General features: G+C 43.2%; 2 protein-coding genes across 2 annotated transcripts in view; both read right to left on the bottom strand.

Annotated features, from left to right (window-relative positions):
- LOC126480940 (heterogeneous nuclear ribonucleoprotein C-like) overlaps positions 1-13,113 on the bottom strand; it is an 822,623-nt gene that overhangs the window by 365,180 nt on the left and 444,330 nt on the right. The gene's annotated exons all lie outside the window — the stretch shown is intronic.
- The window catches only part of LOC126482201 (collagen alpha-1(I) chain-like), a 284,045-nt gene continuing 276,182 nt past the window's right edge, over positions 5,251-13,113 (bottom strand). The window contains exon 3 of the mRNA XM_050106180.1: positions 5,251-5,562. Within this exon, the coding sequence (XP_049962137.1) occupies positions 5,251-5,562 (312 nt within the window). The remainder of the gene's footprint in view (positions 5,563-13,113) is intronic.

The following is a 13,113-nucleotide window of genomic DNA, read 5'->3' on the forward strand; positions in this document are numbered from 1 at the left end:
TAATCGTCAATGAAAAGTGCTGCAGAGGAATCTATTATCGAAAATGGTGACAGGGACATAGTGGCCGCTTTTTATGGATGCTGGAGAAAAAAAGAGGGCATTGAATGGTGTTATAACAACATCTGTTGACACTGGCAAAGTACTATATGTTTAAGTGTTGAACACATTTTGTCATAGTTCTGTGAAAGGGATTCCAGATCACGCATGTAATATGAACTATAAAGACTCAAGTGGAGATATGGAAGTGCAGGGAGTTGTCGGCTTGTTACCTCCAGTGGCCTGCGATATGTGAAGTACGTTGGTGGTGGTGACAGTAAAGCTTTCCTTGAGGTTCAATAATGTGCTCCATACGGAGCTGAGACTATTGTGTAAAAGCTAGGATGTGTGGGACATGTACAGAAAAGATTTGGCACTACACGTAGAAGACTGAGACAACATTTGTCAGGAAAAAAAATTATCTGATGAAAAGGAATAAAATGGAGAGGGCTACTGACGGATGCAGAAATTGACAAGCTACAGACATATTATGGCTTGGCAATAAGAAGGAACACAGGGGACTTAAAAAAATGAAGCAAGCATTTTGGACCTTATGTTTCCACAAATTGTTCACAGAAAATAACCCCACCCACAACTTGTGCCCAAAAGGAAGTGAATCATGGTGTGGCTACCAAAGGTCAACTGATGGTGGTGAAGAACATCGTCATAGGATTCTCTACCAACTGCTGTAACGGAAGCCGTTAAACCTATATTCCGGAACCTTGCAAATGCAAACTTACTGAAGAAATGTCTTCATGAAGGTACCGAAATCCCAAATGAAAGTTTTAGCGAATGTGTATGGGAAAACAAGTTTGTTTAGGTGGATATCCTCCGCAACAAACATAAAATACTTGTTTTGCAAATAAAATCGCCTTTTTCTGCATACACTTAATTTATTCATCCCAGACGCGTTTCGCCTTTTCCTTGTTCTAAGGCATAAATAAAATCTCCTTTTCCTGTTTCCACTTAATTTATTCATCCCAGACGCGTTTCGCCTTTTCCTTGTTCTAAGGCATCATCAGTGGGTTGATTTGCTGATCTGTGTTTCCTCTCATCTGGTCTGCACGTCGCACTACCACTTTATTACTGACATGTAAGTACAACTCTGCGTTCTGACCTCCTTCACACTGTTCACCATGTTCCTCCTTCCTTTTTGTGGTATACTATTGTTCTTTTGCCACTCGATATAACTATTTCGTCGGACACCGGTTATAAAAACGTAAATATTTCAACTCCATTACGTGTTACGTGTTAAGCAATGCTCGACCAATTCTTATGCCATGTTTTGTTGCTCATTTCTGTCGACATTGTTAATAAAATAAGACTGATCGCTTTTTACCATATTCATATTTCAAGCCGATGCAAATTTTACGAATAAAAATTTCAACTTTCTTAAAAAGAAAGTTTCTTTAAAAACGTAAATTTTTAGAACTACTGCTATGGCTAATTGATGTTTCGGTTCTTTTACTTGGTTATTAGTAAAACATAAAGACTTATTACAACTCAGACCAAACAAGTACGAGTTATTCGGAACTAAAACAGCGGTATCGGTTTTAAGTGGTCGGTTTTTCCCACCCCTATGGAGCCGCCCACCTGCAGCGCGTTGTTTAGTTTCGCACGCTGTGGCCGACCCCCTATAGAGAGGGCGTGCAATTTATTTATTCTCTTTCGCCACCTTTACGTCGCCTCGTAGTCTCAGTAGAGCTGTACCACGGGAAACAAGGAGAGGCTCGTTCTATAACACAAACTGCACGCAATTAATATCTGGATTCTTTATTCATAAACAAAGAGCTATTTAACTTGAGATTCTATGTACTGTGGTACAAGCTTTCTTCCGTATTGTCCACGTAGTTCAATGCTGTTGAAATACAAGGCCGGTCTGTTCACTATAAGGTCGCTATGTGCTGCCTGTCTCTGTTTGGATCAGAATAGATTAGTTTTTCGTTCCATAGATCCGTGCTGAGGAGATCCTTGTGGATGTTGGACATGTCAATTTTTTTAAGCTGAAATAACAATAGTAATAGCATGAGCATATACAATACACCATTTGTTTCCATTAAAAAATTCGTCAATTGAGTAGAAGGAGTTGGCCACTAGTAAGTCTTTCAGGCTCCTTTTAAACTGATCTTTATTTGTAACTAAATTTTTTATGTTTGCTGGTAAATTATTGAAGATGAGTGTTCCTGAGTAGTGGACCCCTTTTTGAACTAAAGTAAGTGCTTTTAAGTCCTTGTGCAGATCATTTTTGTTCCTGGTATTGTATGTATCAACTGAGCTGTTTGTTGGAAAAAAAGATATATTATTTAGGACAAATTTCATTAAGGGGTCAATATACTGAGAGGCAGTAGTTAGTACACCCAGTTCTTTGAAGAGGTTTCTACAGGACGTCCGTGAATGTACTTCACAAATAATACGTATTACACGCTTTTGGACTCTGAAAACTTTCGTTTGACTTGAAGAGTTATCCCAAAATATTATACCATATGACATTACGGAATGAAAGTAGGCGAAGTATGAAGCTTTTTCATTTTTATGTCGCCTACTTCTGCTAACACTCGAATTGCAAATACAGATTTGTTAAGGCGTTTATGCAGTTCTGTGGTGTGCTCCTCCGAACTGAATTTATTATCAAGTTGTAATCCCAGGAATTTATGAGTGTCAACCTCTTGTATCTGTTCTTCTTCATACTTTATGCATATGCTGGGTGGAAATCTCTTACAGGTTATGAACTGCATATAGTAAGTCTTTTCGAAGTTTAATGTCAGTGAATTGGCTTTAAACCATTTATTAATATCCATGAAAATATCATTAGCAGATCTTTCTAGAACTACACTCGATATACTTTTTATTGCAGTACTTGTGTCATCTGCAAACATAACGAACTCTGCTTCTGGCAGTGTAACTGATGAGAGATCATTAACGTACACAAGAAAAAGCAATGGCACTAAGATGGATTCTTGTGGGACACCACATATAATTTCTTCCCATTCTGATGATGACTTAATTCACTAGTCCCTTGCACTGACATCCTTTGTTTCCTGTTAGCGGGTTATGACTTTAATCCTTTTGCAGCACTGCCCGTGACACCATAGAATTCTAATTTATTTAAAAGGATGTTGTGGTTCACACAATCAAATGCCTTTGACAAATCACAGAAAATACCTGCTGCTTGTTATTTGTTATTTAATGAATTAAGTACATTTTCACTGTAGGTGTGAACAGCCTTCTCGATGTCAGAATCCTTCAGAAATCCAAACTGTGTTCTTGATAATATGTTATTTGTGGTCAGATGGTTGAGAAGCTGCCTGTACATTACTTCTTCTAAAATTTTTGAGAATGCTGGCGAAAGTGAAATCGGTCTGTAGTTTGATGGTATCTCTTTATCCCCTTTCTTGAATAGAGGCTTAACATCTGCGTATTTCAGCCAGTCAGGAAATGTCCCAGTTATAATTGACTGGTTGCACAAGTAACTTACAAGGGAACCTCCCCATCGCACCCCCCTCAGATTTAGTTATAAGTTGGCACAGTGGATAGGCCTTGAAAAACTGAACACAGATAAATTGAGAAAACAGGAAGAAGTTGTGTGGAACTGTGAAAAAATAAGCAAAATATACAAATTGAGTAGTTCGTTGCAAGATAGGCAATACCAAGGACACTAGGACCGCAGGAGCGCCGTGGCCTTGTGGTAACGTGAGCAGCTGCGGAACGAAAGGTCCTTGGTTCAAATCTTCCATCGAGTGAAAAATTTAATTTTTTATTTTCAGTTTATGTGACAAAACTCTTATGTTTTCATCACTTTTTTGGGAGTGATTATCACATCCACAAGAAAACCTAAATCGGGCAAGGTAGAAGAATCATTTTACCCATTCGCCAAGTGCACAAGTTAGGTGGGTCGACAACATATTCCTGTCATGTGACGCACATGCCGTCACCAGTGTCGCATAGAATATATCAGATGTGTTTTCCTGTGGAGGAATCGGTTGACCTATGACCTTGCGATCAAATGTTTTCGGTTCCGACTGGAGAGGCACGTCCTTTCGCCTACTAATCGCACGGTTTTGCGATGCGGTCGCAAAACACAGACACTAAACTTATTACAGTGAACAGAGACGTCAATGAACGAACGGACAGATAATAACTATGCAAAAATAAAGAAAGTAAAATTTTCACTCGTGGGAAGACTTGAACCAAGGACCTCTCCTTCTGCAGCTGCTCACGCTACCACGGGACCACAGCGCTACTGAGCTCACGTTTTCCTTGATGTTGCCTATGTGGCCCATGGACTACTCAGTTTGTATATTTTGCTTGTTTTTTCACAGTTCCACACAACTTCTTCCTGTTTTCTCAATTGATCTGTGTTCAGTTTATCAAGGGCTATCCACTGTGCCAAGTTATAACTAAATCTGAGGGGGGTGCGATGGGGAGGTTCCCTTGTTAGAATTGTACTAAACTCACAAGAACATGCCTCAATTAACTTTGTTGATATTTCATTGTAACCACTAGAATGCTTTGTTTGTAACGATTTTACTATGGAAATTATTTCTTTTGGTGAAGTGAGTGACGTATTCTTATGTACCTGAAGCTCTTTGTAAAGTCTAGTTTCAGATATTCAAGGGCATTATTTACTGATTCTGACAATCCCATTCTATCAGTAACGGATATAAAGTACTTGTTAAATAGATTTGCCACACTATGCCCATCTGTTACTAACGTATCATCTACCATTAATGATATTTGCTCCTGTTCCTTTCTGTTTCTATCAGTCTCCTCTTTCACTATATCCCATATGCTGTGCTAGAGGCCAAGTCTAGGCTCCGTCACGGTGACACACTGGAAGTCCACGGCGTACAGACTCGAACTGGCGCAACAGGCTCAAATTGACTGGCTAAACTGGCCCTCCGGTCCGCGGCGGTCCTAAATACTGGCGGCTTGAGAAGACATCGACGGCGCGATTCCAGCGAGTCTTGTCGTTGTCCTCTATCGATACTGTCGTAACACCTACGCCGCATGATGTGCTGGTGCCAGCGTACGCCAGCACAAATTTTAATGAGTGTTTCGCCTTCGAGTGCCAGTAGAACCGAGTCAAATTGCAGCAGTAGCTCTTGCCGGCACAACAAATTGTCGGAAAAATACCGTGCACCAGCCGGTCACTCGTTCTCGTGTTACCGAGAGGCAGCCAAGGCGCTGGCAGCTGGTGCGCTAACGAGCGCGCGGTTACGGCTGCGGCCCCACTGAGACCCACTTGGCGAGCGGCGGCTCGCGCGTGGGCGTCGGCGTGCGGGAGTAGAAGGGGACGGGACGGGGCGGGGCGTCTCTCTCTCTGGCCGCCGCTGGCCCGCAGCCCGGCTGTGACTCACCCGCGGGGCGGGCGGCGAGAGAGGCCCAGTCGCGCAACACCGCGGCCGCCACAGCCGGGAATGCAGCTCTGTGGCCACCTGCCGCAACTGCACAGTGTAATCGTGGCACTCTCACACAAGTTAAGCCGTGAGTCTTGGAGGGTTTCAAAATTTTGGAAAGCTTGCTCGACTGGAACACAGCGATCGGTATAGAATGTCAAAAATCAATAAAAACAGCAGTGACAACCGTATTTCTACTGATCTCGCTCCGTCTGCCGCCACCAGCAGTGATAATGGCGGTGAACGGGTTGCCAACAAATAACATCTTGGAGGGTTGTCGAAGACATGCTGCTTGCTTTCAGTAAAAAAAGAAATGAATGCAGCATTTCATTCTCAATGGAGAGAAGTCTTCCGAAGTAGCCGTGATTTCAGGTGTGCCGCAGGGGAGTGTCGTAGGACCGTTGCTATTCACAATACACCGGGTGATCAAAAAGTCAGTTTAAATTTGAAAGCTTACTAAACCACGGAATAATGTAGATAGAGAAGTAAAAATTGACACATGCTTGGAATGACATGGGGTTTTATTAGAACAAAAAAAAAAGTTCACAAAATGTCCGACAGATGGCGCTGGACAGCAAAACGTCAGTAACTGCGCAGGACAATCGTGTATAAACGGAGCTGTAATTAGAGAGAGAGAGAGAATCAGATGCACCAGCAGTCGCAGCATGTTGACGTTACCTGAAAAGGCGCTTTTAGTGAATCTGTACTATCAGAATGGGGAATGTGCTAGTTCAGCGTTACGATCCTATCGCCGTAGGGAGGGGATTCGAACGGGTAAAGGTCCGTTGACAAATGCAGCTGTGGCGAGAATGATTTCGAAGTTCGAAGCCACGCGTTCTTTAGACGATAGACCCCGTAGTGGCCAACCGAGCACAAGGCGGTAATGCTGCTGAGACAGTTCAGGAAGAAATGGGGACTGTAGCGGGTTCGTCTATGCACGGGGAAGTCACCGCTCGTGCAGTCGCACGTCGCAACGGTATTCCACACACTACTGTTTGGTTGGCACTTAGACGTACCCTCCGATGCTATCCATCGGCATCGTGAACTGTTACCCGGCGATTTAGTGAAGCGGAGGGCATTTGCGGTTTCGGCGTTTCAAAAGATGGCGGAAGATGACGATTGGTTGAGTAACGTGTTGTGGACCGACGAAGCTCATTTCACGATCCGAGGGTCTGTCAACGCCCACAACTGCAGAATTTGGGCTACCGAAAATCCTAGAACTGTCGTGGAAACTCCATTGCACGACGAGAAAGTCACTCTATGGGTTGGATTTACCACATCTACCGTTATAGGGCCTATTTTCTTCGAGGAAATGCGTGATTCTGGTTTTGTAACTGCTACCGTGACGGGTGAGAGGTACGCCGATATGTTACAGAATCGCATCATCCCCAGCCTGGCTGATAGAGACCTGCTGGAACGTACGATGTTTATGCAGGATGGCGCTCCACTCCATGTTGCTAGACGCCTGAAAGATCTCTTGCGCGCGTCGTTTGGTGATGATCGTGTGCTCAGCCGCCACTTTCGTCATGCTTGGCCTCCCAGGTCCCCAGACCACAGTCCGTGCATTTATTGGCTTTGGTGTTACCTGAAGTCGCAAGTGTATCGTGATCGACCGACATTTCTAGGGATGCTGAAAAACAACATCCGACGCCAATGCCTCACCATAACTCCGGACATGCTTTACAGTGCTATTCACAACATTATTCCTCGACTACAGCTATTGTTGCGGAATGGTGGTGGACATATTGAGCATATCCTGTAAAGAACATCCTCTTTGCTTAGTCTTACTATGTTATGTAATTATTGCTAATCTGATACCAGGAAGCGCCATCTATCGGACATTTTTTGAACTTTTGTATTTTTTTGGTTCTAATAAAACCCCAAGTCATTCCAAGCATGTGTGTCAATTTGTACCTCTCTATCTACATTATTCCGTGTTTCACTCAGTTCTCAAATTTATAATGACTTTTTGATCACCCGGCATATAAATGACCTTGTGGATAACATCGGAAGTTCACTGAGGCTTTTTGCGGATGATGCTGTAGTATATCGAGAGGTTGTAACAATGGTAAATTGTACTCAAATGCAGGAGGATCTGCAAAGAATTGACGCATGGTGCAGGGAATGGCAATTGAATCTCAATGTAGACAAGTGTAATGTGCTGCGAATACATAGAAAGAAAGATCCTTTATCATTTAGCTACAATATAGCAGGTCAGCAACTGGAAGCAGTTAATTCCATAAATTATCTGGGAGTAGACATTAGGAGTGATTTAAAATGGAGTGAACATATAAAATTAATCGTCGGTAAAGCAGATGCCAGACTGAGATTCATTGGAAGAACCCCAAGAAAATGCAGTCCGAAAACAAAGTAAGTAAGTTACAGAACACTTGTTCGCCCACTGCTTGAATACTGCTCACCGGTGTGGGATCCGTACCAGAAAGGGTTGATAGAAGTGATAGAGAAGATCCAATGGAGAGCAGCGCCCTTCGTTACAGGATCATTTACTAATCGCGAAAGCGTTACAGAGATGATGGATAAACTCCAGTGGAAGACTCTGCAAGAGAGACGTTCAGTACCTCAGTACGGGCTTTTGTTGGAGTTTCGAGAACATACCTTCACCGAGGCGTCAAGCAGTACATTGCTCCCTCCGACGTATATCTCGCGAAGAGACCATGAGGACAAAATCAGAGAGAATAGAGTCCACGCAGAGGCATACCGACAATCTTTCTTTCCACGAACAATACTGGAATAGAAGGGAGAACCGATGGAGGTACTCAAGGTACCCTCAGCCACACACCGTCGGGTGGCTTGCGGAGTATGGATGTAGATGTAGAATGCGTGAATGTGTCTTACAGTGAGACAACACAAAACCACAGAATTTCACTTGAAAATTGATTAAATTACATAAAATGCACAATAAGGAAATGAAAATGACAATTTATATTTTCATACATTTGGGTAGAAGTTAGGAGGTGGCTTCATTTAAAGCCACTGTGGCAAACAAACAAAACAAAAAAAAACAAAAAAAGGAACAGTGGGGGTGGTGGGGGTCAGTGAAGTGAAATGGAAAGAAGACAAGGACTTCTGGCGCGACTGCTACGGTCGCAGGTTCGAATCCTGCCTCGGGCATGGATGTGTGTGATGTCCTTAGGTTAGTTAGGTTTAAGTAGTTCTAAGTTCTAGGGGACTGATGACCACAGATGTTTGGTCCCATAGTGCTCAGAGCCATTTTGAGCCAAGGGCTTCTGGTCGTTTGATTTGGCGGAAGGGACCGAAGTTAGAGGTCATCGGTCCCATCGGATTAGGGAACGATGGGGAAGGAGGTCGGCCTTTCAAAGGAACCATATCAGCATTTCCCTGGAGCGGTTTTGGACATCACGGAAAACCTAAATCAGGATGGCCGGACGCGGGTTTGAACCGTCGTCCACCCGAACGCCAGTACAGTGTGATAACCACTGTGCCACAGCGATCGTTCATAAATAACAAAAAATGAAAAAGACAACGTACTTTGAATAGACTCAAAATAACTAATTATAGTAAGCAATGAAACAAATCCCATCAGATGACAAGCATAAACTAACATCACATGTTTTACAACTCCAATGAGCGGACTTTTTCGTACTATAGCACGCACGATATTCTGGACTCCACTGCTGCGGCGTAAAGGATCATCGTCATCATTGCTAAAATCGTCATCATGATCATTTTCACTCTGAACATTATTAGGCCTCCTGGAATCTTGAGTGGTGGCGTCTCGATGTCGCCCTTTTCAGCAATAACATCCGGAAGAGTATCAGGACTGGCACCAAGGTCACTGTCATCACTTTCTAATTCGGATTCAGATGCAACTTCGTAGAAAATTTCTAGTACTTCATTCTCATGCAGCGTTCTCCTAGGCATCTAGGCATCGCGTTCTGGGGAGCAAAAAATATGCGTTAGGTTTGAAAACACGTGGTCAAGCACGCAGTGGCCTCATGACAAGCCACCATATTATTGCACATATTGTGCTCACTATATATATATCGTTTCGTCTATAAACATATTGCACATTGTATCTGACACATTTTCAAATATAAATATCTTGGAACATACCTTATTTTTTGAATAAACTGAACAGCAGCCACGAGAACTGAACACCAGTATCGTCTTATGACAACGAAATACACTCTGGTGCTGTTACAAAAATTCCCGTAGATGGCAGCACTATGTAGGGCTGAGAGCAAGTGGATTCAGGCTGAGGAAAAATAAAAGCTTACGTGGACTCAAACGAAGCCACTATGCCTCAAAGGGTTGACAACTCGTTGATTTTGAGCGTGAGCAGTGGCGCCTGCTCACGCTACTGGTCGCGAGCAGAGCAGTAGCGACGTGGTGTGGACTTGCGGAAAACACGCGCACGCCATGTCGGAATGGACTCGCATTCGGGAGGACGGCGGTTCAATCCCGTCTCCAGCCATCCTGACTTAGGTTTTCCGTGATTTCCCTAAATCGTTTCAGGCAAATGCCGGGATGGTTCCTTTTAAAGGGCACGGCCGATTTCCTTCCCAATCCTTCCCTAACCCGAGCTTGCGCTCCGTCTCTAATGACCTCGTTGTTGACGGGACGTTAAACACTAACCACCACCACCACCACCACCACCACCACCACCACCACCACCTCCATGTCGGAAGCGCCAATTAACTGTGAAACAGGGGAGGCTCAGTTTTGGTAGCGGTGCTCTCTAAAAGCAGCAACAGCTAGTCACCGACAATGTCTTCTTATAAACTGCAGTGCGAAGAATCATAATGTTGCAGAAAAAGGCGTTGTTTAGCGCTTTCGTAAGACACTGAATGCCTTCACGAATTTCAGTTTACAAAGACACTAGATGTCTTACCACGTCAGGGAATATAGAAACGGAAAATGTGAACGATCTGAGCGTGTACAAATGATTTTAAAACTTAAACGGAAGCTCTCTGATGTGCACGGCGAAAATTTAAATCAGCGTGCCGTTCGGATGCGCTACAAAACTCCACAACTTTAAGAAAAGACAATGCTCTATTTCATGGATAGTGATTTAATAAATGAATACTTCATAGCTGCTGCTGAACATTTACGTCCGCTTCTGGTGTAACAAATTCGCGTGGTGTCGTTATCAGACACGATAATCATCCCTCCTGCACAAGTTACGACAGACGTTGAGAGTCAGCTTGTTAAATCTTCGTCTAGTTTCTTTAATCTTTGAAACGATTTTGTCGTATATGCTTTGGCGCTTTTTGAAAGTGTAGCTATCCGGGATGAGAGATTTCAAATAGCGTTTAAATAAATGTAGGTTTGTCGTGGAATGTAGTAGATTGCGTGTCATCAAGGGGAGCGCTAGTCATGTTCGGAAATGAATCAGGAGTCGCAGCGCAACTGAACGGCAAAATAACGAACTTCCAGTACCCAACTGGTGCTGATCTACAGCTTGAAGTAACAAATCTGCAGTGCGACAGCTCATATAAGAACAGTCTAGATTTATCGAAGCGTTTTCCTCAGGATCCACTTCCTCGTTTACACACGCCTCTCCACCCTGTTCCCCATGACGGTAGGCCGGGTACAGTACTCGTTGGTCGCAGACCAGCGCCCAGTGTCTGCCACGGAGAACGTCTGCTGTGCAGCCCTGCCCTAAACGGCAGGCTCAGCTGCCTACTCGGAAAGGTTTCCGCCCGTACCTCTGCTGTGGGCAGCAGTTCGTATACGATCAAACTTGTTTGTCAAATTCGTTGTTTTCGATCCACGAGTTTGTCAAACTAGTCTGTACACGTACCAACGCAGACAAAGCGTCTTTTGCACTGAATTTAGCTTGTGTATGAAGAAGACGAAGTCGCCGTCAGGAAAAACGAAACTGCCAATCTGGGAATGTTAGACCCCTTACTCGGGCAAGTAGGTTAGAAAATTTAAAAAGAGAAATGAATAGGTTGATGTGTAGTGGGGATTAGTGAAGTTAGCTGGCAGGTTTCTGCTTGGGTGAGTACTGGGTCATGAACACATAATCAGGGCAGGTAATGCAGGAGTAGGTCAAATAATGAATGAGAAAAGAGGAAAACGGGCAAGCTACTACCAGCAGAACAGTAAACGCATTATTGTATCGAGGACAGACACGAAGCCCACACCCAACACAGTTTATATGCGAATTATCTTCACAGCAGATGAAGTGATTGAAAAGGGTATGATCATACAAAATAAACTATTCAGATAGTTAAGGGAGACAAAAAATTTAATTGTGATGGGAGACTGGAATTCAACAGTAGGAAAAGTAAGAGAAGGTGAATATGGACTGGGGAAAAGGAATGAAAGAGATAGCCACCTAGTACGAGGGTAATCTCAAAAGTAAGGTCTCCTATATTTTCATAAGTACATAGGCATGTTATTTCTACAATGTTTTACATCAGTTTGCAGCTTGAACATTTAGATATTTTTCGACATAATCACCATTTCTGTCGATGCAGTTTGTAGACACTGTGGCAGTTTTTGTATGCCCATGTCATACCAGCTCACCGATATGCTGTTCAGAAAGTTATGAACCTCTTCTTTCACCTCGTCGTCGGAGTTGAATCGCTTTCCGGCCAAATGTTCTTTTAACCTAGGGAACAGGTGACAGTCACTGGGCACCAAATCAGGACTGCAGGGTGGGTGATTATGTTCCACTGAAACTGCTGCAGGAGAGCTACGGTTTGCCGAGCGATGTGTGGGCGAGCGTTGTCATGGAGACTACGTCCTTGCTCAACATTCCTCTTCTCCGGTTCTGAATTGCCCGTTTGAGTTTTTTCAGAGTCTCACAGTACCTGTCAGCGTTAATTGTGGTCCCAGCGATTCAGCTCTGATGACGAGATGAAAGAAGAGGCTCATAACTTTCTGAATAGTATGACGGCGAGCTGGTATGACATGGGCATGCAAAAACTGACAGCGTCTACAAAAATGCATCGACAGAAATGGTGGTTATGTCGAAAAATAGCTAAATGTTCAAGCTGTAAACTGATGTAAACCATTGTAGAAATAAACAGGTCTATGTACTTATAAAAAAAATAGGAGACTTTACTTTTGGGATTACCCTCGCATAATTTTGCACAGACTATAATTTAAACATCGCTAACGTTTGGTTTAACACTCATCAAACAAGGTTGTATACGTGATAAAGACCTGGAGACCACGTAGATTTCACATTGATTGTACAACTCTAAGACAGGGATTTAGGATCCAGACGTTAAACTGTAAAACATTTCCAGGGAATGATGTGGACTCTGAACAGTTAGTTAATTATGAACCGTAGATTAAAAGGAATAAATTGCAAACAGGTCGGAAATTAAGGAGATGGGAGCGGGATTAGTTGAGGGAACTAGAGGTTATTGAGACTTTCAGAAGCAGCAATGGGTGACAAACACAGTAAAGGAATGTAGTAGAAGACGAGTGGGTAGCTTTGAGAGATGAAATTGTGAAAGCAGCAATGGATCAAATAAGTAAAAAGTTAAAGCCTAGTAGAAGTCCTTGGATAGCACAGGAGATACTGAATTTAACTATAGAAAGGAGAAAATATAAAAATTCAGTAAATAAAGCAGACGAAAGAGAATAGCAAGAGCAGAATGGCTAAGCAGAAATAGCTAGAGGACAAATGTAAGGATGTAGAAGCACATGTAACTAGGAGAAAGATACATACCGCCTACAG

This window comes from Schistocerca serialis, chromosome 5 (genome assembly GCF_023864345.2).
Source record: "Schistocerca serialis cubense isolate TAMUIC-IGC-003099 chromosome 5, iqSchSeri2.2, whole genome shotgun sequence".
Lineage (NCBI taxonomy): Eukaryota > Metazoa > Arthropoda > Insecta > Orthoptera > Acrididae > Schistocerca > Schistocerca serialis.